This window comes from Maniola jurtina, chromosome 4 (assembly GCF_905333055.1).
Source record: "Maniola jurtina chromosome 4, ilManJurt1.1, whole genome shotgun sequence".
Lineage (NCBI taxonomy): Eukaryota > Metazoa > Arthropoda > Insecta > Lepidoptera > Nymphalidae > Maniola > Maniola jurtina.
Genome location: NC_060032.1, coordinates 14123736 through 14148050, shown reverse-complemented (window position 1 = coordinate 14148050; position 24315 = coordinate 14123736). Strand labels below are relative to the sequence as shown.

At 39.9% G+C, this 24315-nt stretch overlaps 1 protein-coding gene and 1 long non-coding RNA gene across 10 annotated transcripts in view; one reads left to right on the top strand and one right to left on the bottom strand.

Moving 5' to 3' along the window:
- LOC123864114 (probable E3 ubiquitin-protein ligase HERC2) overlaps positions 1-24315 on the top strand; it is a 52167-nt gene that overhangs the window by 12177 nt on the left and 15675 nt on the right. For 4 of the 9 annotated variants that reach the window (XR_006795707.1, XM_045904327.1, XM_045904330.1 and 1 more), the window contains exons 22-64: positions 368-564; positions 1125-1341; positions 1796-2033; positions 2532-2702; positions 3371-3604; positions 4291-4453; positions 4791-4909; positions 5028-5200; positions 5279-5916; positions 5994-6118; positions 6197-6564; positions 6904-7070; positions 7580-7719; positions 8076-8259; positions 8951-9178; positions 9407-9525; positions 9604-9802; positions 9951-10102; positions 10545-10638; positions 11089-11240; positions 11656-11797; positions 12015-12140; positions 12631-12795; positions 12978-13079; positions 13163-13264; positions 13800-14032; positions 14864-14932; positions 15252-15423; positions 16040-16135; positions 16384-16538; positions 17075-17302; positions 17618-17737; positions 17839-17940; positions 18445-18600; positions 18907-19068; positions 19778-20008; positions 20398-20527; positions 20649-20767; positions 21217-21372; positions 21768-22002; positions 22661-22800; positions 23003-23155; positions 23622-23747. Coding sequence is in view for 8 of the 9 variants with exons in the window: in XM_045904327.1 (XP_045760283.1) it covers positions 368-564; positions 1125-1341; positions 1796-2033; positions 2532-2702; positions 3371-3604; positions 4291-4453; positions 4791-4909; positions 5028-5200; positions 5279-5916; positions 5994-6118; positions 6197-6564; positions 6904-7070; positions 7580-7719; positions 8076-8259; positions 8951-9178; positions 9407-9525; positions 9604-9802; positions 9951-10102; positions 10545-10638; positions 11089-11240; positions 11656-11797; positions 12015-12140; positions 12631-12795; positions 12978-13079; positions 13163-13264; positions 13800-14032; positions 14864-14932; positions 15252-15423; positions 16040-16135; positions 16384-16538; positions 17075-17302; positions 17618-17737; positions 17839-17940; positions 18445-18600; positions 18907-19068; positions 19778-20008; positions 20398-20527; positions 20649-20767; positions 21217-21372; positions 21768-22002; positions 22661-22800; positions 23003-23155; positions 23622-23747 (7498 nt within the window). In the remaining variant the exon portion in view is untranslated. The remainder of the gene's footprint in view (positions 1-367; positions 565-1124; positions 1342-1795; positions 2034-2531; positions 2703-3370; positions 3605-4290; positions 4454-4790; positions 4910-5027; positions 5201-5278; positions 5917-5993; positions 6119-6196; positions 6565-6903; positions 7071-7579; positions 7720-8075; positions 8260-8950; positions 9179-9406; positions 9526-9603; positions 9803-9950; positions 10103-10544; positions 10639-11088; positions 11241-11655; positions 11798-12014; positions 12141-12630; positions 12796-12977; positions 13080-13162; positions 13265-13799; positions 14033-14863; positions 14933-15251; positions 15424-16039; positions 16136-16383; positions 16539-17074; positions 17303-17617; positions 17738-17838; positions 17941-18444; positions 18601-18906; positions 19069-19777; positions 20009-20397; positions 20528-20648; positions 20768-21216; positions 21373-21767; positions 22003-22660; positions 22801-23002; positions 23156-23621; positions 23748-24315) is intronic. The other 5 variants (XM_045904334.1, XM_045904331.1, XM_045904333.1 and 2 more) reach the window with 3 other exon arrangements.
- Positions 7-22219, bottom strand: LOC123864185. Its single transcript, XR_006795716.1, has 3 exons — positions 22018-22219; positions 4989-4993; positions 7-18 (listed from the first exon to the last, which is right to left on the bottom strand). It is a non-coding gene; the product is annotated as an uncharacterized LOC123864185 (long non-coding RNA).

The following is a 24315-nucleotide window of genomic DNA, read 5'->3' as shown; positions in this document are numbered from 1 at the left end:
TTTGTCTATGATGTTATACTTCCAGTAAACCTCTGTTTTGTACGTCTTAGAGTTTTTGCTGCCTGTAACTTAATAAACGAAAGTGTCGTCTGTCTGTGCTAGATTTTCGTGACACATCCGTTTAGCTGATTTTGACGAAATTTGGTTCTGAGATAGCTTGCATCCCAAAGACGCAGATAGGCTGCTATTTATTACGGGAAATCGTATAATTCCCACGCGATTTTTAAAAACCTAAATGCACGCGGGCGAAGTCGTGAAGATCATCTAGTGTAAAATAAAGGCTTAGTATAATAAGGTACAGCGGTTTAAAGCCCTTTCTGTAAATTACCAAACAATTTAGGCCAATCAAATATTCCTTTTGTCATAGGCTATTATTCAGCGAAGCCATGTGGTCTAGAGGCGGTCGTAGCACGCGCGGCGGAGTGCGCTCGCTACTCACACAGTACACCAGTCTGCTGTCAGAACATGTCCACTCCACGCTGAGCTGTTTCTCGCGGGCTGTACATAAAGCAGATAACGACCAGCTTGTCGCACTTTGCGATCTGATAAGCGCTGATATTGTGGGTAAGTATTATTTTTCCCCTATTAGATAAAATCCCTTGTAATAAACGCGCGGCGGACTGCGTTTTCTACTCACACGGTACACCAGTCTGCTGTCAGAACATGTCCACTCCACGCTGAGTTGTTCCTCGCGGGTTGTTCATAGCGGATAACGCCCAGCTTGTCGCACTTTGCGATCTGATAAGCGCTGATATTGTGGGCAAGTATTTTCTTCGCCTTTTTTTATTGGAGACATATCTATGCCTAGCACCAGTTACGTCCACCGTATCTCGAGAGAAACTCTGATGTCTTTGTTTATAAAATTGCAAGAAAACGAACAGGCGGATGTTAAGTAATTACGGTCGCCCAAGTGAACATTTGCAACATCAGAGGAATCGCCAACGCGTTGCCGGCTTTTTAAAAATTTCGCTGATCCGGCCCTTGACTGCTTATTTAACTTGGTATTGTCAGTAACCAGAAAACCTTTACTGGAACATTTTGTTACGTCTTTTACTATCCCCATTCAAATGAAAAAGAAGTAAGCTACGATATAAGTAACTAAAAATCTTTTTAACCTTTGTCAGGTCGTGTAATGAGCGAGCTCGCGGTGTGGGTGTGCGCATGTGCAGCACGCTCCGCCATCTCTCTCTCCGACTGCACGGGCTCACTCGTGAAAATTGTGCGCGCTTGCGACGAGGCGGCAAAAACGTTACCATCCGCCGCTAAGTTGGACGCTGACCTTCTGGGCTGGCCTGGACTTATGTCGAAACGTCATCAGTTGAACCGAAGTATTATTCGCAAGTGAGTTGTTTATAATCATCGTGTATCTGATTGTTTCATCATAACTTTTGAGTCGTTACATTATCTCAGCAACTGTGACTCTTAGAAGAAAAAGTGAAAAGACAATTTTTGTAAAAAATTGCATGATCTAAAAAATTGTAGTCTGACCTATTTTTATGATGATTATTTTATTTCTATGAAAACTTACCTTTTCCCTGAAAACACGCAAAAAACCCATATTTGCGAACTTTGACCTTGAATCAGTTTTGGACTCAGATGGGGACTTTTCACATTTCATTTATAATGGTGTTTCGAACATTTGTAGAAATTTTCAGGCTATGTGAATTTTTGTAACCTTGTGTGTCTAACTTGACCGGGCTATGACATCATGAAGGAGGGGGCTCGCACTTGGATGGCCCAAGAACGATGAAGTTGGGCAAAAATATATAACCATATTTACGTCTCTTTCTAACAGATGTGATTTACAAAACCATACCAAAGAGGGAGGGTCGTGGATAGTAGTCGCCGGCCACGTGTTCGACGTGGAACATTTCGAATGTGAAAGCGCTAGCACCGTGGAATTGGTGCGCAAGCTGCGCGGCTGCGAGGCCACCGCTGCCTTGAGCGTAGATCCCCACGCGGCGTTCTTGTCGAGAATCACTGAGAAATGTGTTGGGATGTATGCTACTCAGATATACAGTCATAAGTGCCAGGTGAGTTATTTCTAAGACTTCCAATTTTATTAATTTTTTTCAGGGCTTTTTTTATTCGAATGATTTCTGTAGGATTTTGGGCGATGTTAATCATTATTCTTGATTATGGTATAAAAAGTTGAATAAGTGTATGTAATTGGGCAGATTCGGGTGCCGCGGTACTATTTGCTTGTATCTTAGGTCTTAGTCAAAGTCAACTGCGCAATATAGACTTTCGCGGTCGAATAAAAATCTTTTAGATTATTATCGTCGATAGCGATCGAGTTTTTTTGCTTTTTTTCACTTCGGTGCTAAATCGGTTCTAAACAAATCTCTTTGTAAAACAAATCGAACTTAATTGACGGATTTAAATGGAGCATTGTCCTTATCTTGTCCTTATCACATGTTCCTTGAGAAAAAAAAGCACTAATTTTCGACCCGACCGTTAAGTTTGGAGATTTGTATAAGTTCTGTTTTGTGATCAAAATTACGAATATCAAATCCATCATTCTCTAACAGGAAAGTACGTCGAGTCTCCGAACGCACCATATCTTATCATCGTGCGCATTTCACTTAGCGTTGGGCCTGTCACAATGTGGACTGCGATTAGCGCGATCCTTGCCCATACAACAAGCTGAACGCGATGCAGCGCCCTATGCTGCCGCTGTTTTCCTTAGAGGTGGTCTTCAGGTACGTCTCTGAGAAAAATCTTTTAAAACGCTTGAACAGTTAGATTTTATGTTGTTGAAAATATGTGTTATAATTTATAACGGAATAATTTAGAAGACTATCCACGCTATGTGGATCAAAAGGTAGAATAATTTTAACTCAACAATCAGGACGAAATATTTACTCTATGTGAGTGTGTTACCGATTTATTTGTTATGTGGAAACTATTCGAGAACAGCGTTTTTTAACGCGTTATAAACTTTAAAGACATTATTTTGACACCCGTGTTTGCAGCAACGATCTTGATTACAGAAATTGATTCTAGAAGTTACTTTCTGTTCGATTTATTGTAGGAGCTTATCGAGACTTAAGGCCATGAGTTGACACATTCTCTGCGGACTGTCTAAGATACTTCAGCCCCTCCTTTTTAGGGTGGTTCCGCGAAGGGTGCCAACTGGACCTTAATACTAAGCTTCCGTTGTCCGTCCGTCTGTCTGTCAGCCGTCTATATCTCGTGAAACAAAATTGCTAAAAAGTGGTCACAGAATGTGTATTTCTATTGCCGCTATAACAACACATTATAAAAAATTCAAAATGACCGCCATGACAAAAAAGTTATTTCTTTCACGATGGTAGGGAACCCTTCATGTGCAAGTCCGACTTGCAATTGACCGATTTATTTGTTATAGACGTCTCAACCAGCAAATCCATTCGAAGAGGAAAAGGCAGAGGCCCGAAGCGGGTCGTCGACAGGCGGCAACAGTCCGGCCAGCGACACGCCCCACGTATCTCATACGTCACATACCTCCAACGTGCTGTACCCGCCACAGACACGCATCACTAAACTCCCGAAAGTGAATATTACAGTATCGTCTGTCCGCGCGGATACGCTGCTGTTCGCGTTGGCTGAACCAAAACTACACGTAAGTTTGATTTAAATAATTTTTAAATACATATCAAAAAGTGTGAAACCGGCAGGATTCGAGTCTGCGTCTTCTGGGTTTGGGCCCGACGCTCTGACCGCTAAGCCATTGTATTGCTTAGTTTGATTTAAAATTTCAGTAAAAACCAGACTGAGTTTTCCAGAATTGTACACAATTAAACGAATCAGACATAGCAAAGAATTTTACTTAAAACGGTGTCTCATAAACAGTCTAAATACGCCTCCAGTATAAGAAATTATTATAAAACCAAGTCATTCGCGGCCATATGCTTGTAATTTTTTGTATAGAAGCATGCTTGAATTGTAAGTGTATACTCTTATACGTTCGATATTTCGCGGGCGCCGCAAGTTGGCATGTTATGAAACACAAAACAAGCTAAACTGATTCCTACTTCTGTGTTCTGAAATATAAAACTGGACAGAAGGAGGCTAACATGGCCCTCAAGCAAGATTTGATAAGTGTATACATATACATTTTCATTAAGATGAAAGATTTGTTTGTTAATCTATAAACTTTTAAACTTCTGAGCCAATTTTAATAACTATTATTTTTCCACCATTAGAAAACTTTATCTAAAAGTAAAATATAATCCGCATTGGCAATGAACGCTTGTGAATCATTGACCTAATAAACCTCAGTAAAAATAGAAAAATTGTTTACTGTAGGATCCCTTAGCATTACATTTGTGGTGGGCTTGCGAACGCCGTGAGGGCTGCGCTCCGCATTTCCCTCCTGAACATCCTCTGGAAGAACTGAGACGAGCTCTTTTGGCCGTCTTGTTGTATCACGCCGGTCTCAAAGAACACGCGTTAGCAACGGCTACTGCAGGTTAGTATTAAACATCATGATTAATTAATATATTATAGTGCATACATTTTGAGAACTCACTCGCCATATTTGTTCTATGTGTCAACTGTGATGTCAATAGTCCGATTTTGCTCCTTATTATTGCCTCCCTCAAGTTACTCGACTCTGGCGAAGTACTGGGCTGGTACTACAAAAAACCACCAAACAAGAAGAGAAGAAAGGGGTACCGTACTTCTGACATGACAGTTGACACGTGGCTGACACATAGAGTAAATATGGCGACTGAGTTTCAAAATTTAAATTATAAACCGCTTTCTCATAGTTATAACTTTTTGCTTATGAACGTTTTGTGCTGCAGAAATGGAGAAGGGTGAAGTCAAGCTGTCACCGGCTATGTCAGAGATCGTAAAAGCCGTACAACAGAGTAAATGGACACTGATGCGTACAAGGCAACAGTTGTCAAGGGGATATAAGGAAGTAAGTCAATGTTTCATAAGTCCCTAGACCTATGTAAGTTGGAAATACAGGTATACACATACATACTATCTTATTAAACTTCATCTAGGATCTCCAGCATAAAAATGTTGTCCCCTAGGTATGTGCAGCTCCCTTAGAAAGGGCTCGTTTCCTCTTACACGAAGTACGCGCCGCTATTTCGCCAGCTGTATCGGCGTTACACTCACGCCCGCCCTCACGACGTCCGCCCACCGCAAAGAAAATATTTCAGAAGGTTATGAGAATGGCCAAGTCTCCGACTTTCAATAAATGGTAAGTTTACTCGTATAACCGTACATTCAAGGATCTTTTATTGAGAAAAAAAAAGATAAAATTCAAAATCTTTTTCAGTTTCGAGACCACAAAAGACCTTAGAAATAGACAAAATAGCTTAAGTAAAAGTATGCTCAAAGCAACAGGTAGTTTACTGCAAGGCGATGCACTACTCATAAAATCTGGTATTGGCAATCAAAGTAAAGCCGATGAAGTACAAACTATTATAGTAGAACCGCCTAAAAGTCACGCTAGCTTAGATGGTTTCGGCGATCATAGTTCGAAAAGCTCCTGCCATTTACAAGCGAAGAATAAATTAAAATCTAAAGAAAAACCACTTGAAAAAGAGTTAAAAAATGCTTGTAATTACGACGACATGCGCCACGATGGTCGACCTGATATCAAATTGACTGAAAAAGTAATTGATCTCAAACTTACTGAAAAAGTATCTGATCTCAAATTAAGTGAAAAGGAAGACGCATTCGATAAAGACGACGATAAAACTCCTACAAACGAACTGTCGTTAAGTTCAATCAATGAAATGACTGATAACTCAGTTTTTAAGGAATCTTTGGAGAGTGAAAAGCAAGTTATACTTTTAGCTGAAGATCTCAAAAATGAGCTTATTGTAGCTGACGAAGAAAAAGATGACGACAATTCTGAAAGAAATAAGTTTGTTAATGCGTGGGTTGCGAAACTTGCCTGCGAAGAGAAGGGTATTTAATTTTTTATCTGTTTCTCCAGTCCATACAATTTTGACCGAACACTATAAGAACTGTTGTCTTTGTTCTAGATTTGTATTGGATGTTAGAAGAAGTAACTCCTGAGCAGCAAAATTTAACCGCTGCTATTATAGATTTCGTGATCACAGAAGAACCTTGCGATATTGATATTCTTAGACGAGCATTATACTGTCAGGTATCCACATATTTCAAATTTGTTATTTGTACAAAATAAATCTTAATTTAATCTTCTAATGATGTGAAAATGTTTCAGATACAAAGAGCAGATATACGGCGAACTGGTTACTCTGTAATAAACAACATTTTACATTCCTCTCAAACGATGTCTGAAAGTGTTAAATATGCAGCACTTTCGGGTCTATTGGGGGCTTCAATGGCTGATTCGGTCCCAAATGCCCAGCTCAAACCTTCGATACCACTAACAAAACCTTTAAAAAACATTGAATCTGTGATACCTTATTTAAAATATATGGTGCTTTTGGAAAGGTCGAAGTTAATGGATTTTATTCTCATCGAATTGAAGGCAAGGGTTCTTGAAGGTGAACAAACGCAAGCATTGCCTCTTAAAATGAGTGCAAATTATGGCGCACACGCCTTACTAAACAGACCGTCCAGGGCAAGGTAAATTATAGTACGGAAGAATAGTAAAAAATTGAAAGGCTGCTGAGACGTTTAAGCGGCTTGATGACAAGCACTTGACCTTATTTTGCTTGCTCAATCAGCTTGATGTGTCTGTCAAGTAACTTGAGCCAGCAACTTTTCTCATTTTGTACCTGATCGTCCAGCAAAACATAAAATCGCATCAATCACGAGCAAGCACGTAAATGCTTGATCCAACCACCAAGCAAATATTGTAAACTTTCAACAAGCCTGGCTCCAGTAAAAATCTACGTGCGTGCCATCAAGCTGCTTGACTGTCTTGGGAGTCCTTAACGTTTTAATTAATGTTTTTCATTAAAGGTTCCTAATAACACTCCTATCGTTGCTCATTGAGGGGAGTCAGGGCCCAGAATTGGAGCAACTAATAAATGGTGGAGCATTGAGTTCGTGTTTGACATTACTGAAACAAATCGGAGGGGATACATCTCAACATTCTTCCCTTATTTGTAATGGGATGAAGTCAAAATGTAAGTATATGTGACAGGTGCATCGATTCACTGAAACAGATCGTGGGGTAGGGTGTGAGTTGCGGAAAACTGAGCTCTCGCGTCACGTCTTCACACCTCTCCTGCATTGCTCCACTATCACAAAAACCTATTCAGTTATGGGTTTTTTTTCTCTCTCTCTCTCTCGTCTGGCTGTACACTGATTAGCCAATGTGAGTTTGTAGTTATTTACAAGTTATGGAAACTATATGTATAAGTATGGGCTTCGTCTGTGCCGGCGCCCGCTGACATACACGCGACGCCCCTTTAGAGCGCTTCCCAGTCAGTTCCACCACCAATAAACACCAGCAGAACACAAAAACCGGCCACTTCTCACAAAAAAAACACTCCAAAAAAGCACCGCACGCGCGCCAGCAAACGCCACCACAGACAAGTCCCAGTTATAGGTTATACCTGTAGATAGCTTATGGTGTTGCAAACATTTTGTACCTAGAATTTGAGAAGTTATTGAATTCTCAAATGCATTTCAGCGGATTGCTTGGTTATCTACGAAGATGAACGATTAGGTGCACGCGCGAGAGGCGCATCTTTGTCAGGACCAGAGCTGGCTTCTCTGATGAAGATTGGCACGCGAGTTGTTCGGGGAAAAGACTGGAAATGGGGCGATCAGGTAATGGCCAGTCCAGTTTTTAGAAAATTGCCCATTTTACCCAACATAGACATAAATAAATTCCTTGCTCCCCCAGCTTCGCTTGCGTGGAATTTCCGAAATCTCATAAAAAATACTACCAAGCAAAATTTCAAGTTTCTTTACCAAATCCATGCTAATACTAGAAATGCTTGCTTTGGGTCCTTGAACCCAAAAAGCAAAATTTTGCAAACAGGTTCCCTTTATAATGAAGACAAGGAATAAGGCTGGATATTTAAAAATTCCCACGGGAGCGAAGCTGTCTGGTGGTCTGGGTGGTCTCTAGTCTATAAATGGATACGCGGTATTTAAAGTATTCCCTTTTCCTCTTCGCCTAGGATGGTGTGCCAGGCGGGGAGGGTCGCGTGATAGGCGAGCTAGGTGAGGACGGCTGGGTTCGCGTGGCTTGGGACGCGGGAGGTACCAACTCATATCGCATGGGCAAGGAAGGGAAATATGACCTAAAGCTGGCACGATCGCCTTCACCACCGCCCTCTGTCGACGAGACTGTACAGGGAAACGGTAAGGTCTTTAATTGACACTAAACGTGTGTTTAGCTTAAGTATCTTTTGCTTGTATGTTATACGATTAATAAATGATTATTTATTATTTGACATTGTCACTTTCACGCCTTTAACCTGTATAATATTTCTGGACAGTGTATAAAGACAAAACAAAACAAGCATAACACAGTATAAAAAATATCAAGAGAAATATAATTATTATCATTGGGTGAGCGGCGGAATAAATAACGTTTTGAACATTCTCATATTACTGATTACTTACGCCTAGAATCGATACCATAGTAAGGCTAGTAGGCTGATAAATCGAATTTGCGCGGAATTCTGCTGCAATGTGACATTGAAATATTGCGTCAGTGCCATATTTGCGCGGAATCCCCGATGATAAATTTCGAGTGCATTCCTCTAGATCCACCCTTAGTCTTAGAATACATTCTAAGTCGAATTCTACCTTTTAAAATTTCTCGAAGAAAATGTTCAGCTAGCTGATGCCCGCGACTTCATCCGCGTGGATTTAGGTTTTAGTCAGAACTCTCTGATTTTCTGGGATAAAAGTAGCCTATGTTCTAACCTAAGATATAATCTATCTAGGTATAGTAGTTTTTACGTGAAAGAGTAATAAACATAATATATACACATATATGTACACACAAACTTTCGCCTTTATAATATTAGCGTGATCCATTTTGCAGTGGAAAATAGCGTGGAATGGTGGCCAGTGAGCGAAGTTCGTTCGGCTTGTACTTGCGCAGTGCGCGCCCTGTGCGCCGGCGCGGGGACCACGCCCGCTCCGAACTTGGCTGCGAGACGAAACGTGGCAGCGTTGCAAAGAAGACTGTTGGCACTAGCGCACGCACACGTCTACCCGCCACCGACGGCGTTTGCGTCTCATACGCATACCGCTTTGGCGTTGTTACGAGGTATGTAATATAGTAAAGCGATGGGCGATTCATTCAAGTAATACCATTGTTATACGAATTCGCTATAAAGTTCGATTACTAAACTGTAATGTGTACATGCAAAAAGCGATATCCTAGCATCCTTGGAATTTACCCAGATCGTCTCTACACCTATCTGTAATGGAAATTTGTCAGACCATACCAGACCAATGCGAAACTCGACTTGCTACCCGCATATTTTTGTTACAGCAAGCGCACAAAGCCCCGAGATGAGGATATCCCTGTGCACAGACTCTTGGTTTGAACTCTGCTACAGTATTATATCGTCCACGGACAAACCTATTTCACAGGATCTCATATATTTACAGGTTAATCATCACCCTTATTTTTCGTTTATGTTACAAAATGTTTCTGTATACTAAAAAATACGTATTTCATCTAAACAGATTCAGTCTCTATGGCTTTTAAGACGAGTACTAGCAGAACATACGGGAACTTTGGAATGGCGGCGCACTGTGACAGCTCAGTTGATAGCATTGACGGGACGACTTTGGCTTGAAACTCATGTAGCTGATCCGGCTTTGAGAGCGCACACGCACGCGTTAACTGCTCTTACTTCGATTAATATTGACGAAGAAGAAATAGGTATGTATAGTGTATGACACTTTTAATAACGACAATTTTGCTGTATTTACAATATTTTAATTTGGATATTTCTAGTCGTATTAGTGTGGATTTTAGTGTCGAAGCTTTTTGCAATCACTTCGTGACTTTAAATGGTTTAATAACTCAGATAATCGATGGAGAGCGCCTGCGACGGCCAGTTACACTGGCGCAACTTGCTCGGCTATCGTCAATCTCGTACGACAACTGCATACCGTGCCGCAGTGGCACGGACCAGTCACGGCGCTCTTATTGGAGAAGTTGCAGCTCGCGGCACAAATGGTAACCAAAACCTTAGCTTTATAATTTGTTTAAAAGTGACAGCTTTTAAGATTTCTCGAGAAAATATGTCTTACAATCCTTGTTTCTTTCTACCCGCCGGGTTATTGGTTATTTATGAAACTAATGATTTTAGGCTTATTTCGTATTGTAATGTAAATGGGATCATACTAATCGTGGTTCTTACCCATTTTTTACCTTATGATATGTTATTTATGAAACTCTCGTTAAACATGAGAACAATCATTAGGATGTGTGTCAACTAATATGAAGATTTACTTAGCAAATTCCAGACAATTTTTATAGAGAAGCATGCCCTACCTTGGGCTGCATCATCTCTTACAGACTGGTCTAATTGCAGCCAAGAGCTAGTCTATAAATTGGAAAAAAAAACATCATTATCGTGGAGTCTTCTAAAATATTGAGTAATGTAATTTGCTTACAGATAACAAGTGACTGGCATTGGTGGCCCCATACCAGTCAAGAAATAACTCAGACTATGAAGCCAACTCCACCATCTCTAAACAACTGTCTCATTGGTATGTAATTTATTTTTACTACATAGATAATGCCCGGGACTCTTCCTCTTGGATTAAATTTTGTTAAAATCGGTAAAGCGGATAGGCCGCTTCACGTTATACCATATAGCTTTGCGGATTATAGCGAATTAAGTTTGTTGTACCTGGAATAGAAAGAAAGAACAAAAAAAGGTTCATCTGGTGCCACAGAAAGTACAGATAAAATAATGATTGCTCGAAATAAGATACGTGGAGTGTGGTACCAAAATGGAGTCTACTCGGCATTTGCTGCGCCTGTATCGGGAACGCAAACACAGCGCTGGTCTTCCGTGGTGCCAGAAGTTTCGGACAGTATAAAATATATATGGGTATATAAAAGGTATATGGTCTTCCGCAAAAGTAACGCCTGCTTCTATCAAACAGATATGTCAGTCAGTTTATCTATAGCTAATAGTATTCCTGTTTTTGTAGCTGGAGCCTTAGGAGTGGTGGGTGGAATGGAATGGCGTATTCGCTTAGGACAAAGAGTGAGTGCGGGCTCTCCACCAAGAAACGCCGTCGTTACTCAGTTGTCCCCGCGGGCTAAAATAACTCTATTGCACGATGACAATACCACTACTAAGGTACCTTACCCATTGTTTTGATATCTCTTACCTTTCCATACCATTTTATTGACCAATAACTTCACCACATTTCGTAAATAAAGTTTACAGGATCCACAGGCAGACTCGCATTTCTATTCGAAAGCACTTTGATCTGAGTACTATTTTGTTTACCCAAACTAGTAAAATGTTAGCTAAAGAGGAAAGCTCTTCGTCGAAATGCGAAAAAGAAACGTATTGTTACCAAATCTGAAGGATGCCTAAGGATAGATTCAATCAGGTTGATGACGATGATTAAGATACAATTTATTCCTAAACAAATTAATTAAAATTAAGGTCGACTTGCACTAACTTTTTAAATTAGTTATGTTAAATTTTCTATCCTTGTTATAAGTCCGCCCTAAGACTATAAAATCTTTTAAAAAATGTTTTATAGACGGATCTGAATAGCGTACAAAGTGCGGAGTGTGAACGTCTATCTCAAGCTCTAGGAGGAGGTGAGAGTGCATTGCGAGTTTGTGCCGCTTTATTGGGCGCCGGACCGCAAGCTTCGCCCATGCATCCTCACCATTTACCAGGTTAGACACTTTTAGTTGTATGTTAATACTTTTTTTTTAATAAAAAAATAGCGAGCAAACGAGCAGGTGGGTCACCTGATGTTAAGTGATTACCGCCGTATTAATAATAATCAATGTGTAAATCTGACTATAACTTGCTTTTAACGATGTTGTTATATCATATTATCAAAAAGTGTATGATGGTTTTTTGTCAAAAAACTCTGACTTTTATTTTTAGCTGAAATTGACGTTTATGGACTTAGACGGCAACAAATGGAGTTGCTCACACTCTGTGCTGTGAGGGGATTGCTGACAACCCGGACTCGACTAAGAAAAGTCTTGATGCAACCACCGGATAATGGCGGTAAATTTTTATTAAATAACGCTTTAGGGAGATTTCTTCAAATGACTTAGATAGTGTGCATTTAGATCTACGTTATAGAAAAATCTACATCCAAAATCTTAAGTTTATATACCACTCAATATGTATATATAAAGTTAAAAAATATATATCGGTAACAACAAACGCTGTGTCTGACTTCGGAAAGTGTGCTAAGGCACTATTTGATCTAGTTCCCCTCTCGCCATTTTACTATCGGACCGTAAAAGGTCTGCACCCCTACACAGCCGAAACACTCTTAGTACGAAACGATTTTACTAGAGTTTGGAAGGCCCTTCCGGCTTCACTTTTCCCGCCAATTTCAATATTGGAACCTTAAATATCATAGTGAATAGGCACCTTCTATGCAGGCACGTTCCACCTTAATCTACACTATCTGTTATTAGGTATGAGAATATTCGTGGCTAATTTGTTTAAAAAAATAATTGAATAATTTAATCCTTATTGAATATAGGTAACACCCTAGACAGAGGTGCGATGCTAGGAACAGAGGGCACTTTGCTAAGGCGCCTACTTGCCCTAGCTACTCGGCCAAGTCCACTGGCTTCCTCCCACTCGCCCAAAGACCTTGCAGCCGCTGCTCTTACTATAGTCCAGCAGTTGGCGGCACATGTTTCTGGTAAGCGTTATAAAAAATGATATTTGTCTTTGAGTTACAGATTTAACGTTTCTGTAACTCATGCCTAAATTGAAGTAAGCCAGTTAGAGTTCTGAAAGTAGCCTAAAAATCTTAGTGTTACGAATTCTTTGGGAAAACTATTTCTAGGTACCCTAATACTTCTTCCGTTTCTAACTTTGCAGGTGATGAAAAAGATTTCGATTCTCCTCCTGAGATACCTATAATAGACAAAAGTAATGTAATGCAAGTATCGATGGGTCCATCAACTAGTACAGCGTCACTATGTAAGTATATAATTTATATTTTTAATCAGTGGCAAATAATCTATGTTTGAAAAACTTTATTTACGCTTTGTTAATAATTTTAGCACGAAAAGATCTAAATACATGGGCCAATTCAGCGCAAGTGCAACAAGTTATCGAAATGGGGTTTTCAAGACACGCTGTATATGCGGCTATACAGACATTAGGTATGGCAATTTTTTATTCATAATATTTGTATCTTCTTTGTCAACCAATAAACATCCACTGCTGGTCTGTTGTAGGGGCTTCAGACGCTGCGGTCTTGACTCCATATGACTTGTTTGATGTCTGTCCACCTAGTGGGCGGTTTGCTGAGCTTACCAACACCTTGGACTCTAACCTCTATCGATTTTTAATTTTTAATAGAGTTTCTTGCTCTCTCGGTAGGAACGGCATTTCGAACCAGTGTCAGATTATTTTGACGATTCAAAAGCACTTGTAAAAAGTTTATTTGAATAAAAATCTATTCTTTTCTAATACCTCGCCTATTACAACTATATAGTATACTTCGTTTAAATCAAAAATTACAGGGTGACTTGAATTTAATTTTTTTTTTGAAATGATTCTTTCTTGTCGGTTTTTGTCTGTAGAATCTATTTTCCGAACTAGTATTAGAGTCTGATAATATTCTGGTAAGCCACATGTTATGAAACGATAATTTTTCTCTTTTTATGAGAGTTATGGGAAATGTATGTTTTATAGGGGGCACAAGTCTACCCTCAGTGGAGGCCTTAGTGGCATATCTCCTGGAGTTACCGCAACAGGGCATGGACGATACCGTGTTCGAAATAAAACCTACCACGTCAAAGCAGGAGAAGAAACAAACGCCGTATCGCTGGCGCAGCTGCTTTGCGTCTGAGGACGAGTACGCCCAGTACTTGTCCGATATCATTACTCCTGGTATGACTGTTAGGTGCTGCAAGGCTTATGAAAGTGTAAGTAACTTTTTAAACGTTTACCGACGGTTAAATTTTTTTTCTCCTCTCTCGTCTGGCTTTACAAAGATTAGCCAATGTCAAGTTTGTAGTTATTTGTAACAACTTAGTTAAACTACAAGTATGGACCCCGTCTGTGCCGGCGCTCACCGACAGACGCACGGAACCCCCTTAGAGCGCTTTCCAGTCAGTTTTAACAAAAAAAAACACTCCAAAAAGGCAGAGCACGCCCGCCAGCTAACACCAACACAGACGAAGTCGTTAAGATTTTTAGAAAGGGAAATTGTGTAATTTTAGAGTTCCATATCCGAAAGGTGCCGATGGGAGCTTATTACTAAGGTTGAAATCTTTAGAGCGCACTCTGACTTTGCTTAGATTTAAGTTCCAGTTAAAACGAGACAGACTTATGCCAGCGGTATAACGCTGTCTCGTTTTAACAGTGTCATAAGTCTGAGCAAATCAAAGTGCGTTCGATAGATGTGAGGCTTAGCCTCCGCTGCCCGTACGTCTGTCTGTCAGCGGGCTGTATCAAATATCTAAACCGTAATTTAGATAGAGAGATAATTTAGAGGTAGAAGAGGGTAGAGTTGAAATTTTCAGAGTGCGTCGCTTTTACCGCTATACAACAAATAATAAAAACCAAGGCGAATTTCAAAATGGCTGTCATATTAATGAAAAAAATTAAAAAGTATATAGTGTTATGTTCTGTACAGTGGTCCGGAATCTTTCTTGTGGAGTCCGACTCGCACTTGACCGGTTTTTTGATAATTCATGATAGTATGTACTACTTTTTGTAGATTTTTATTTTTATTTTTGAAATTGCATTTTTAGATTGCACTTGGCGATGTTGGACAGGTTCAAAAAGTTGAACGCGATATAAAGCAGAATGTTTTTCTACATGTAAGTATTATATTTACGAATTCATATTTCAGGCTTTATTTATGAAGATCTTTCTCTTTAAAAATCTTTAGATAAAAATAGGGTAATAGATATAATATTAGCTAAGCTGCAATCTGTCTCGCTCACTCATATGGAAAACTAGTGAGCTGACAACATTACGGTGCATTTTAACTCCGCGTTCTTTCATTTCACATTTTGCCATTTAGGTAATATACTCATCCGAAACGTTAGCTTAGCTTCAAAAAAGGCGAAATTTTTATTTCCCAATACAACTTTAGCTACATTGACCTTTTCCACTGACCCTGTATTTTGTTTCAAGGTGGAATGGCGTGGTTTAGGTAGAGTGTCGGGCGTGCGGGCGTTACACGCAGAAGTGGTATCAGGAGCGCCACCATTCGCGGCGGGCGACCGCGTGCGCGTGCGCGCCGCCGTCACGCAGCCACGCTACAAGTGGGGCTGTATAGACCATACCAGCGTTGGAACTGTTACATGTACGATTTTATACCTGATTCTATTTAGAAAAAAAAGTTGTAAATCGATCCAGAAACCTAGAAAAATCGGTGTAACATACCTTAAAAAAATACGGGCTGAATTGAGAACCACCTCCTTCTTGGAAGTCGGTTAGTGATGTTTCTAACGTTTCGCAGATTTTTCACTGATGGAAATCGATAAATAAGAATACCTAGTCGGCCACATGGCATGGGACATAATGGTTGTTTAAAGTTTTTAATCTTCATCTATCCATTAAACTACTAATGCCTTAGTATATTCTGAATATGACTTGCCTGCAGAAATGCCAGCGGCCATAACCTTCTACTATCTTCAAATTTTTATCCCTAAGCTGTTCTTTGAGACAAGTAATGAAGTAGAAGTCTCTGCCCTAGTTCTGGAGAAAAACGCGGGTATTCGATCAATGCGAAGCCTGCTTTCGCATCCCAAACAACTATTCCGTATAACTTTCCACATTAACCATTCCAGATAACTTTTTACTTACTGAAACATTACCTTTCTCGCAGTTTGCGCCACTTGTTTTCTTTAACTGATCGTTGACGCTATGGAGAAAATTGACATATTTCCGTAATATTTTAATTAGTTTGTACTTTGCAGCGATATCAAGCAATGGGCGAGACCTGACGGTCGACTTTCCACAACAACCAGGCTGGACCGGACAAGTCAGTGAAATGGAACTAGTCACTGATCAATGTAAGTTGGAACAGATTCTCCTTTTTCATGAAATTGTTCTTCATGGTTTTACATTTCATCTTTGAAAAATTAACTGTATGAAACCACACATATCAATTGATTTATAACACTTTTTTTACTACAACGACTTTACAAAGAAGAATTAAAGAAAGGCTGATACGTTTTCGTGTCATTCAAAAAACAAGATTTTCTGCGCATGTACATCAGTAAAATTGGTAGTCTACTTATTATTATACTTGTTTGCATAGCGGAATGGGGTGAAAGTGCGGGTGGGAGTGCGGTTGGATGGCGCGGCGCCGTACGAGCCGTGCGAGTGTCCTCATGTCGTCCCGGCGCTGGAGCTCGGCGGTTACTTGATTCGCAACCTCACACTTATTGGCAGAGCTCGAGTGGTACAGGACAGGTATGTTTGCTCTATTTACGTCTCAAATTCTAGATTCTCACTTTATTTTAGCTCATCAGGATTTACTTGGAGAGGGAGAGTAAAATTTTACAGAATACCGTTTGTTATTAGTTTGAAATAATATTCAATGAATCTCTGTTTTTACTACTTAACTAGACCATGCCCTCGACTTCGTTTAGGGTTTAGGTTTTAAAAATCCTGTGGGAACTACTTGATTGTTCTGGATAAAAGTAGGCTATGTACCTACCAGCATTGTTCCAGGAATAAATTAAAAAAAAAAACTTCTCAAATCCGCAAAGCTGTAACGCTGTTTAAAGTGATTATAAATACTAAGTGCGGCCCATTCGCTTCATTTAACGAAATTTGGTACCGATATAGCTTGCATCCTGGAGACGGGTGCTAATTTTTAGCCTATAAAGATTTCCCAAAGGATTTTAATAATCTAAATGAAACGAAGTGGTAGGCGAACTTTGAAAAATAAATAATATTGTGTGCCCCCCACTACAAGGTTACGTTGTTAAATTTTGCACCATCAGCATTGGATCCGCGTAGAGATGCGTTGCGGAGTACGCATTCGACGCCTGGGTCTGGGCGTGGCGGGCGGCGCGCACGGGCCGGCTGCACTATCCGTCAGGGCCGGCAGTAGCTTCGAGGACTCTGCTCTCGCGCCGCTTGCCGCGGTGCCGTGCACGCCCGCGCCGCCATCAAGAGACCGCCCACCTACACATTTAGCACAAATACAGCTGCTTTCTGACTGTAAACAGGTGAATACATGGTTTTATTATGCGTTCATTATCGGTTTTGAGTATTTTTTTTGACTGCTCAGAGTATTATGGGAGTGAATATGTTTGACATCTTGAGTATGCTTATTACATATAGTAAAAACTTTTGTAAAGCCCCAATGATGATAAATGAATAATGATTTTTTTATAAACACTTTTCGATTTACCTGTTTCTCTTATAAAAATAAAATAAAGTTTTTGAACTATTTGTTGTGTTATGCCAAAATTAAATATTCCTATTACATTGAAATTAATTTGAAAGCACAATATTAATGCAATATGGTTTTTTTTTTACAGTATTACCCATGTATAGAAATTGCAATCAAACAAAATAGAAACGTAAACGCCGACTGTCGAGTTCATGGTCTTTACATTACGGGATTTAGACCGAATCCATTGTACACGGAAATTCTGGGAGTAAGTATTTCAATTATACATTTAGACCAAATATATATTTTACTTTATTTTACGCCATGGTTACTCAAATAAAATTAATTTCAATTATTTTATCATTTTAGAGTATGAATTTCGTAGCCGAAGACTGGATGGAAAAAGATAATCCAACGAGCACACTTTCTGCTGATAATAATCCTCCAACATTACCACATGACTGTCCTAAGGTATCAGTATACAATTTTATCTACTCGTATATTTTGGTCTTACATTCACGCCTCGCTACGTAACAAAAAATTTCTTGAAATAATTGAAGTGAAAATTTCTTTAGCACCGTCGCATTGTGATTTGAAACTCGATGAAACGAAAAACTATCACTAAAACGAGACAAATACATTCATCTATAGCATTGAGCCTGCGAGAGAATGAGATAGAAGAAGTACATTTTAAAGTGTGTTGTGGTTTCGTATGTGTGTGTTTCGTATTATTTCATACATTAGTTACCATAAACCTCTTGTGTAACATTTTGTTGAAATTGATAAGTCTTTTATTACATGATAATTAATAAGTGTTATAAAATGAAATATAAAATATTTTTTAAACTTTAAATACATCCTACAATAATTATCCTACACCTAATACTCTGCATTTGTCTCACTCTCTGGAAGTTTAGTTTTTTGCAGTGTGTGTGTCTGTGTGCAATGAACTGCATACGTGTTTTTTTCTTGCAGGTGTATGTATGGGGCTTAAATGATAAAGATCAGTTGGGCGGTGTTAAAGGGTCTAAAGTGAAGGTTCCCGTATTCTCTCCAGTTCTAAGCGCCTTACGTCCCGTTCACATAGCGGGCGGTTCCAAAACATTGTTTGTTGTGTCACATGATGGAAAGGTAATGTTTACTCCGACCATATAAATAATTTGACTGTTTATTTAATAATGCATAAACGATTCAGGCATTATTAAGACTCTAACACATTATAGTACTACCACTTTTATAAGTCGCATCGAAAAGTTCCATTGAGCAGAAAATTGCAACCTAACGCCGACTAAATCTTAATCAAATACCGACCTTATAGCTTGACGTTAAGGTTTTAAACACAAGAACAACAGAGACTCGTGCTATCTCGCTCATAATTTGCGCGTACCAAACATGGCGGAAGGTTATACGCATTAATGTTTTTTTTTAATGATTTAGCTATACGCTTGCGGTGAAGGTACGAATGGTAGACTAGGTCTTGGTCACAGTAACAACGTGTCGACGCCGCGTGCCAACCCGTACCTCTCGCACGTTCTGGTACGTCGGGTCGCCGTGCACTCAGGGGGAAAACACGCGTTGGCGCTCACTGCTGATGGGAAGGTATTCTACTAAACTTCTGTTTGTATCTTGCCCTCTCTCTCTTTCACTTGGTATTTTTCCCAGAAACGTAATGATTACTGCGTATATTTACTATCAAGTTATCGATTTAACTTGTTCCGTTCGTTAGGTTGCCATATTGCATGTTGAAAACATGCAATATGGCAACCTAACGAACCTAACAATCTTTTGACCACTCGCCTAGAGAAAAGAAACTGTTCTTTAAAAAATATCATTGTGGAAATCGCTCGTAACTTTTGCTAAGTTAATTTGGATTCTTAAAATTTTGGGAAATATGCTACAGCCTGTTTGACCTAAATCCAAAGTTGTGGCATTTTATGTGACAAACAAAATTATCATTTGAGTAATGGAAAGTATTTATCTGTGTCTAAAGCAATAATTTAAACTTTCAGTGCAAACAAAAAACATGTATAAATCCAGGAATTGTATACAATTTCTAAGAATTACATATTTCTAGACAACAATTTGTCAAAGGATTTTTATTACATACCTTTCCTGAGAAATCCTTTGCCAAATTATCTAACGTAATATTTTCTAACTTAACCTAGAATTGTATACAGTTTCTGGATTTCATACATTTCCAGTAACATGTGCACTTTTGGAACGATGCAACATCCAATGAGGTGTAGTGTTTTGGAAATTGTTGTACATTTTTGGCTATAAAATCATATCCAAATACTTTTCTAAATAGGTGTACTCTTGGGGCGAAGGCGAAGATGGAAAGTTGGGTCAAGGCAACCGCATAACATTGGAAGCGCCACGTATAATTGAATCACTCTCTGGTGAAAGGGTGGTAGGAATCGCTTGTGGGTCCGCTCACAGCGCGTGCGTCACTGCGAGAGGACATCTGTATACTTGGGGACTGGGGGAGTATGGGCGGTTGGGCCATGGTGATGACGTCACACAACTTTTGCCCAAAATGGTAAGTACACTACAATAAGACATTGCTATCCGCCACATGATTCTTGCTAATTGGGAAGTACCCATTACGAAGACTATCAGAATTTTGCCTGATCAGGATGCTTCTGATGCTTGCAAAGTGAATGTGATAGAAAGTTTTCAGATTGGCAATTTCTGCCGCACATTAATGCGGCCGACCCTTTAAAAAATAATAAAATTTTGCAAAAAAAATATATAAATTTAATGTCATATAAATTTTTGAAAAAGTTTTTATGACTATTTTTCATGTGGTGGTTCCTAAAACCAATTTTCTTTGTCTTTTCTTTGTCTCTAATAAAAGTTATTAGATTTCGCTTCACTGACTGCTGTTAAAATAACCAGCTGGATATCTAATGTGTTATATTCTTTTAGGTTGAAGCGCTAGCTGGCTTCAGGGTCATACAAGTGGCGTGCGGGTCCCGGGACGCCCAAACGTTGGCCCTCACAGCTTGTGGAAAGGTTTTCTCTTGGGGGGATGGTGACTTTGGAAAACTAGGTATAGGTAGTTTCATTCATGTTTCCGCACGATGCTATGTAGTACGTATGTTGGTTGGTACTGACACAGCTGTATTATAAAGTGATAGTTAAATTTCATATCGATTAATTTACTTCCGTGTTTTTAGGTCGGGGTGGGTCGGATGGTTGTGCGGTTCCAATGAACGTGGAAAGGCTGAATACTCTTGGTGTTATTCAAGTTGAATGTGGTGCCCAGTTCAGTTTGGCGTTAACTAGGGACGGAGAGGTACGTTTGAAATAATCTTAACAAATTCAGCTATAATAAACTCCACATTAATAAAAATCCCGTTATGTTCATCAGAAATAAAAAATCGAAAACATTTTTTTAAATATGCACAAAAAATACGGTAAAAAGTAACGTCGCACACAGTATTCAACGAACGACGCAAAGTTTTATTGATATGAAGTATGAACACTGGTTTAAGTATACTAAATCAGTCTGGATAGTAGTTGAGGCTAGATCTCATTAAATGAGACCGAGTGTCATCTGGATTTGATCTGGAAAAGAACTTGAAGAAACACACATGCAGCTTGAACTACAATCCAGATTAAACAGTAGTTTTGAATGTGTTAAATACATTTTTATGAAAGGAGAGTCTTATTTAATTCAAATTAAAAACCGGCCAAGTGCGAGTTAGACTCGCGATCCGAGGGTTCTATACTATTAAATTTCAGGTGTGGACGTGGGGTAAAGGCGACTACTTCCGCCTGGGGCACGGTTGCGACGCGCACGTGCGTCGTCCCACTATCGTGGAAGCGTTGCGCGGTCGGCGCGTCATTCACGTCGCTGTTGGGGCTTTACACTGCTTGGCTGTCACGAGTGAAAACCAGGTAAGTGGAAAAAAAGAAGCTTATTTCTTTTGAATCTTATTAATTCTCAGCTGTTATTTTATCAGTGTACGTGTCGAAACATATCCCTTGTTAGTAGTCAGGTATAATAGTGGAAAAACATTTTGCTTCGTAGAAATAGGTGTATTGCAATACCAGAGTTTTTGATAAGAGAAAGTAAAACAGGAAAATTGTCGCTAGGTTGCCGCTTCTCAAACTTTGAAATGAGGATCTAAATGAGAACAAGCAAAAATAGCGATTAACGGCACTTGGCTGTGCAGTACGTATTGTTGTCTGTAAAAGTGACAACAGTTTCACTTTTGTTGAGCGTCTATTGACACCTCACGTGTCTTTTCTGTTCAGATATGGAATCCTTTACATTGATTTACATTATAAAGGTCTGGGCGTGGGGAGACAACGATCACGGGCAACAGGGCAACGGTACCACTTGCGTCAACCGTAGACCAGCGGTGGTGGCGGGAGTTGAAGGCGTGCAGAGGGCTGCCGCTGGGTCTTCACACTCCGCAGCCTGGGCGCTGCGCCCGGCTGCTCTGCAACCAGACATACAGACGCCACATGTAGCTCCGTTGCCTTTCCCGACTTTGAAGGATCCATTGGGAGCGCATAGCCTTGGTAAAGTTGCATCACACTTTATCCATACTAATATTGTAATTGCGAAAGTGTATCTGTCTGTATGCTACATTTTCGCGGCTCTACCGCTAAACCGCTTTTAATGAAATTTGGTACAGAGTTAGCTTATATATCCCGGGGACGGACATAGGCTATTTTTTATCCCGGAAAATCAATATGTGCCTACGGGATTTTGAAAAACCTAAATCCACATGTGGACGAAGTCGCGGACATAACCTAGTTTGTAATATTCGTTACTCATTAAGTTCCCCTTAAAATTCAAATTCACAAAAATATTGATCCCCATGTCACCTCACCCTCGCCCATCAATCCTCAAGAAATACATCATGATCCACAAAAAGTATATCAATATCTAATATCTACACTTCTCTCAATCTTGGCTTTAAAATTTTTGATGAAGTGCAAAATACTCGAGCAGGGATCAGGTGCAGGACCAACGGGCTTACGTACGAGACGTCGGGGTCAATACTAAACTCCCACTGACTGAAAATTTCAAGAAATTCAGTGGGGTAAAAAACTCAGTAATTTTTTGTGGCCTGACTCACACTGACCCAAGATTCCCCTGATTCGCAATCGAAAAAGCTAGCGATTAGACCAACGAGGCAGTCAGGTAAACCTTAAATTAAAACGTCTTTTGCAGGTCTCTACTCAGATGAGATCTCAGTAGAAGAGCCACAAGGCCCGCGCCCCTCTCTAGCGGCCGCAGCACTCTCTCTCGAGCCGCCAGTAGCTGTGCAACACGCGTTATCGCTGATACTCCTCGCTTTACACATTACTCAGGTATTTGCTCATAGCCTCAGGTGTAAACTTTTGCCTCTCTTGATTTATGGCTTTTCCAACCTTGATAGGTTGTGAAAAAATTTGGACAGCAAATTGAACCAGTCATGGGGCAGTATTTGCTATTGATTACGATAAATATGTTTTCCTTTCACAATCAGGGGGCTAGTAATTTAAAATTTCTCCGGTCGTAAATTGTTTGTAGGCTCGCAGTCTTCTGGTAGAAGCGTTACGAGCCCATGAGGCGTGTTCGACGGCCGCTCCTGTGGTGGTGGGGATGGACTCGGAGGACGACGACGCGGAAGCTGATGCGCGCACGGGCGGTGGCGAGGCACCCGCTGATAGGGCTACTTTACCGGTAAACAACAACTTGCTCTACCATGAACTTTTTTTTCTAGGTGATAGGTCTCATTGATGTCAACGGTCTATTGACGTGCCCAACTTCACTGAGATGCTCTCGATGACTTATGGACTAAAAACTCCTTCCTGCCTTCTCTGGCTGCTCTTTCCGGTGTGAAGGACCGGAAAAGGGGGAAGGGGGAAGGGGGAATCTGTTTGCTCAGCCTTCGCTTGCTTTTGTCTGGCCGATTCGTCCTTATAAAATTTCGTCGTTTTGATAATAAACCACAATCTCTTGACATAACTGAACTAAACTCTTATGCTGGCCAGACATTATTCCGGCGTCGGAAAAAATCTGACGCAGACTATCGGAAAAGGCACATGAAGTGTAAAGATTCATGTGGGTCTATTGTTTCTATAATCATTTTGATTAAATCGATCTATTTGTTATTGATATCTGTACGAACTACTTTATTTTCTCACAGAGCGGCGCAAGCAGTCCTCTAAGTGGTTCGATATCATCTCGGCACTCTGCAGTGATGTCGTCGAGTGCCGTGTCGGTAGCGGCCGCCACCATGACGGTGCAGCAGGCCGAGGCTCCCAAGGTGAAGGTGGCTTGCAAATTGTGTGAACTATTTATGAGCACGTTGTATGGTTAGCATTTGCACTATAACCACTGCTTTTCTTATGCCTTAACCATGTTTCTGCCTGCAACTTCCACGTGTATTTAGGGTTTGTAAAGATCCTGTTGGAATCAAAATTTATAAATGGGTACTACGGTAATAGGAAAACCTACATTTTTAGGTTTATAAAATGTCCCTGTTTTTACCCGCGACTTTTTCTGGTGTATTTAGAGTTTATAGAGATCGCGTTGGAATCAAAATAAATGGGCGCTACACTAATAAGAAAACCGACATTAAAAATCTCAGGTTTATAAAATGTTACTTTGCACTTCATTTTTTCATTTTAGTCCTTTCCTTTTTTTGACGAGAGAGGCTATTAGAAGAGTGCTCTTGCCTAAAAGATACCGATTCATTATCACCTCGAAGATTCTTAAAACTAGTACATGTGGAAATAGAAGGTTAAATCATCACAATAGGTTTTTATTCATCGATATTATTAGTCTATCTTTAAAAAAAAGAAGAAAGATAGAAAAAATGCTTATTTTTGAAAGCTGTG